This window comes from Arachis ipaensis, chromosome B06, assembly GCF_000816755.2.
Source record: "Arachis ipaensis cultivar K30076 chromosome B06, Araip1.1, whole genome shotgun sequence".
NCBI lineage: Eukaryota > Viridiplantae > Streptophyta > Magnoliopsida > Fabales > Fabaceae > Arachis > Arachis ipaensis.
The window spans coordinates 86,557,158-86,562,181 of NC_029790.2; the positions used below are offsets into that span (position 1 = coordinate 86,557,158).

The following is a 5,024-nucleotide window of genomic DNA, read 5'->3' on the forward strand; positions in this document are numbered from 1 at the left end:
AATTAAACATACATCAACAACATTATTATTATTTCTCAGTCTTGTAGTATCCATAGATATCAAAAGAGGAATGAGAGACCTACCAAATGTGGCATCTGTTGTGCCTGGAATGTCTGTCACTATCCTGCAGATAAATATTTCATTTTTTTTAATTTGCTTGACTCTTAGAGATCTAGATACACCTCTAGCTGTGTGAAATTAATGCATGCCTATGAGTCGTGATAATATGTGTGTGTCTCTTTCATATGACCAAATGATGCATTATGTGTTTGTAATAAACAGCTGTTTTATTTTGGTTTTAGTTGTTAACCTGATTAATTTTCATGTAGTAAAAATTTAATTAAGTTTTACCAATGCAAGTGCTCTCTGAGATAAGGATCACTAGGGCCAGGAACATCCGGATCAGTCATGACCTGCAACCCAAAAGAGAGACATTTACATTCTATGTATTTATATATATGTATCATAATACTGATCGTGTTAGTGTTGGCTACTTCTACGAAAACGAATTCGTGTAAAGATGATATTATGAACCGTTTAAATAATTTGACTTGTTTAACTGAATCATCTAATAATTTATATATTGTCATTACACGAAGACATTCTCGTAGAAGTAACCACCAGCTATTATAATAGAGCGAGCTACTATTACTATTATTATATAAAGATAACAACAGCCAAACTGCCAAAGGTTTTCCCATTTTTAAACCTATAAAGAGAAAAAGGAACAAAAGAAGAAGAGATGAGAGGAGTATATATATATATATATATATATATAGAGAGAGAGAGAGAGAGAGGTACCAACCAGTGTAAAGAAGGGCCTCAATTCAGTTCCACCTATCTCAACCTTGGGCTTGAAGGTGACTGTGGAGGGGAAGAACTCATGGCCATTGTACACTTGCCTGTTCCCATAACTAACACTCATCCTTATGCTTGCATTGAATGGATCAAGAACATCTCCTACCACTCTCCCTACAATTAAAGGCTCTGATGACATTATTCTTGCCATTAGGAGAATAATATAATTCTTATTAACAAGCAAATAAGAAGAAGATAGAGGAAATTAATAAAGAGTGAGAGATACAAATACAATTACTAGCTTAGCTTGAGGAAAGTAAGTACACTTGAGTTCCATATTTATAATGTCTCTATCAAGAGAATCTTCCAGCTATGTGTTTTTAATATTCATTTTTGTGAATACATGTGTAGTAACACACTAAGATATCATTTGTTTATTCTAATAATTGGGTCTATGTGAGGGCTGAAACAAATCATATGCTCCCACCACTCCTCACATAAAATGCTGTCTCTTTAATTTGCCTCATTGCAAGAGAAGTGTCTCTCCGATATGTTTCTCTTTAAATCGTTATTCTACTCATCTTATGTTGTTATGTGGGACAAATTAAACTTCGTCCTTTTTGCTTTTACTATCCATTTTGTATAGCGTTAGTTATCTTTGATCAATCACTTATGTAATTTTTTTCTAAAGTTATATAAAAATTAATGAATTAGACTATTTTAAATTTAAAAAATTGGTAAAATAAAAAATTAAATATCTAATCATATTTTTAGATCAAAATAAAAAAAATCACTCATAATATAAATTAAAAATTTAAATAAAACATATAATGATTATTATGTTATTGTTACTAAAAATTTAGTATTAAAAGAAATTTTTATTGTAGTGCGATAGTAGGAAATAACTTATTGAATTTATTTTACAATTGCCACCCTTAAAAGTGATCGAAAGTTCAAACTTTGTTTATATTTGTGCTATATATTCACATATTGGACAAATAAAAAATAAAAATATTGCATAAGCGTACACTATAAAAAATATTGAGTATCTGACAAATTTAGCAATGGTTATCGTTGAATTTAGTAGTGGAATTTTCGAAAAATATGAATAAAAATTTGTCCATCGAATAAGTTATCATCAGATTTAAAATTTTGCCGCTAAATTTGACAGTAAATAGAGGCGCAAAAATTAATTTTATTAGTGTCAAATTTATCGTAAAATTTTCCATCGAAAAATTCTGATAATAACAGGATTTAGCGAAACATATCGTTTAGGCAATGACGAACATTTTACTGTTGGATTTTTTCACTGATAAATCCGATAATAAATTTGGGATAAAATTCAAACGTGAAATTCTTCTCCCTCATTTTTGTAAACTCTCTCTCTTTCTCTCTCTCGTCTCTCTCTCATCTCTTTCTCTCTGGTCCAATGAAAAAGGGTGCGCCGTCACCAACTGGAACTACCGTCGCTACTGATAAGCAACATTGTCGTCGCAGATCGTCGTCATCACTGCTGTTGGAGTCTTTATGAAAAGCCGTCGTGTTGCCACTGTTGGTGTCCCATGCCATCGATTGGAGGTCGTCGCCATCACCGTGGCTGAGGTCCACCGGCCAAAGTAAGGTTGTTTTCCTTTTTTTTTTGTTGTTTTTTATGTTACTAAACTTTAGCTCTACCATTATAGGTTTATTGTTGTCTTCTGTCACCACCATGCTTTCACTATTTTGTAGCCACCATCAAAGATAATTTTCTTATAGTTTTTGTATTTTTTCAGATTTTTTTGTTTAGAATTTTATTAGGTATTTATTAAATTATTGATTAAAAATTTTAATGAAGTGTGTGATTAGGGTTTGTTATATTAATTTAGTGTAATTAGAAATTAAATAATATTAGGTTAGGTAGGATATAATTTAGGGTTTATTTTGAGTTGATGGTGTTTTAGATGATTGTTAATTTTTTAGATTTTATTATTGTCTGAGTTAATTATCTTTTGAGTTAATTAGTGTTTATTATGGTTAATTCTTTGAGTTAATTTTAACTTGTTAATTTTTTAAGTTAATTATTGATTTATTGTTGATTGTTGCTAATTTTCTGAGTTTATTGTTGTCTAAGTTAATTATTTTCTGAGTTAATTAGTATTTATTGTTGTTAATTCTCTGAGTTAGTTTTAGCTTGTTAATTTTTTAAGTTAATTATTAACTTATTATTGATTGTTAATTTTCTGAATTTATTGTTGTCTGAGTTAATTGTTCTCTGAGTTAATTAGTGTTGATTGTTGTTAATTCTCTGAATTAATTTTAGCTTGTTAATTTTTTAAGTTAACTATTGATTAAAATTATTTATTGTTGTTAACTTTTTTAGTTTATTATTGTCTGAGTTTATTATTTTTTGAATTAATTTAGCTGAGTTGATTGTTAATTTTACTAACTTTGTTGCAATTTACTCATTTGAATATATGAACAAGTTAATAAATATACCATTTGTGAGTCATACATATGCAAGTTAATGGATTACTTAGAATCTTAAACAGATATACTATTTATGTAATTAATTTTTTTCAATATTTTATTTTCTAAAGAGTCTCAACTATACAATTTACTTAGCCACCATGAGATATCTTATTTTTCATATCAAACTTTATGTAAGTTCATCTTTTTCAGATTTAGAGTATATGTTTATAGTGCTACTTTTTTCCAAATACAAGTAATTATTATTTTTCTTTTTTATTTTTAAAATTTGATGTGTGAACTTATTTGTAAACTTTTAACAAAAAATTATAGACAAATTATTATAGAAAATTGTAAATTTTGAATTTTGTTAGTTTAAAGTTTATTTAATTTAACCATTTAAAATTATATTTTAAATTTTTAAATAAATTTAAAAAAATAAAATTTAAGATTACCATCGGATTTATCGAGGGATAAATCCGACAATAATAAGCTCTAGAATTTTACCAATTAACAGTTAATATCCGTTGATAATTAGCGACAGACAAAAAAATCTGCAAATAAATAATTACTGACGAAATTTATACCATCAAATTTATTCCAATAGTAATTTATATGTATATGTTCAAAACTTCATACTCCTCTTTTTATTTGCAGTTATTAATATTATTACAAGTTTTACATCTGATATTGTCATAAATTTTAAAATGTTTATAAATGTAAAATATTTCTTATCCTAATTTTTAGAATAATTAAGTTTATTCAATTCTAATAAAATATAAGAGTTTATCTAATCAAATCTGATTAGAGGTTCAGATAGGTGACACATAATTTACTGTATTCACAATCTCACCTTAAACTTTTTTCTCCCCCTTAAAAATAGGTACATGAATAGTTTTATAATTGTAAATAATTGAATTTTCATATTTTTATGTGTTAGATACATGTAATTCAACTTTAAAATTAGCTCAAAAAATTAAGTATTTCTAATATAACTTTACAAAGAGATTTATCATTTCATCCCTAAATAATATTAGACATCTAATAATATCCTGTGAATAAAGTAATTATGTATGAAAGAATTTCTTTTTTCCTTGCTCATTTCGCTGCTCATACACCCACAATTGGGACCCTTGGAATCGGTTCTTGATTGGCCGTATTCTTGGCCAATGAATTCGTCCAATAAAAGCCATTTTATTTTAATTTTCTCCCCAGCTCAGGTCAGAAAAGCATCATGTGTGACGCTCCATATAGGTCTTTTTGCAAGTTGTACATCAAGCCTTCATATATGTTTAGTTAATTAATTAATTAATAATAAAATAGTATTATTTGAATATATTTTTAAAAACACTTATTAATAAAAAAATTTAAAAGGCAAAAATTCTAAGAATGTCTTGCTTCTTGAACATATCCAAGTTTACCACGACCTTTAGTATAAATGGCATTAGTACCATTCAGGTAGATGGACGTGGATAAATTTTAATTTGTTGAATGCCTTGCGTAGAGAACCTTCCTTAATTGCATGAACACAATTATGCAATTTCTGTTTTTGGGCGTGTGATTCTCCTAACTTTCTCCCCATAGTCTTTATTTTAATTGTTTTCGGAAATTCTTAAGAACAAAAGCACAATTTAAAGGAGCACCACTAAATTAAAAGAAAATAAATCACTTTTTTTAGTCTCTATAATTTTATTTAATTTTTAATTAAATCTTTATAATTTAAAAATTTATTATTGAATTTTTATATTAAATAAAACTTTTTAAGTCCTTTCTACCATTTT

At 27.4% G+C, this 5,024-nt stretch overlaps 1 protein-coding gene across 1 annotated transcript in view; it reads right to left on the bottom strand.

The window, feature by feature from the left end:
• LOC107648269 (protein CENTRORADIALIS-like) overlaps positions 1-1,126 on the bottom strand; it is a gene marked incomplete in the record, with an annotated part of 1,672 nt that extends 546 nt beyond the window's left edge. The window contains 3 exon segments of the mRNA XM_016352203.2: positions 84-124; positions 352-413; positions 806-1,126. Coding sequence (XP_016207689.1) covers positions 84-124; positions 352-413; positions 806-1,009 — 307 coding nt within the window.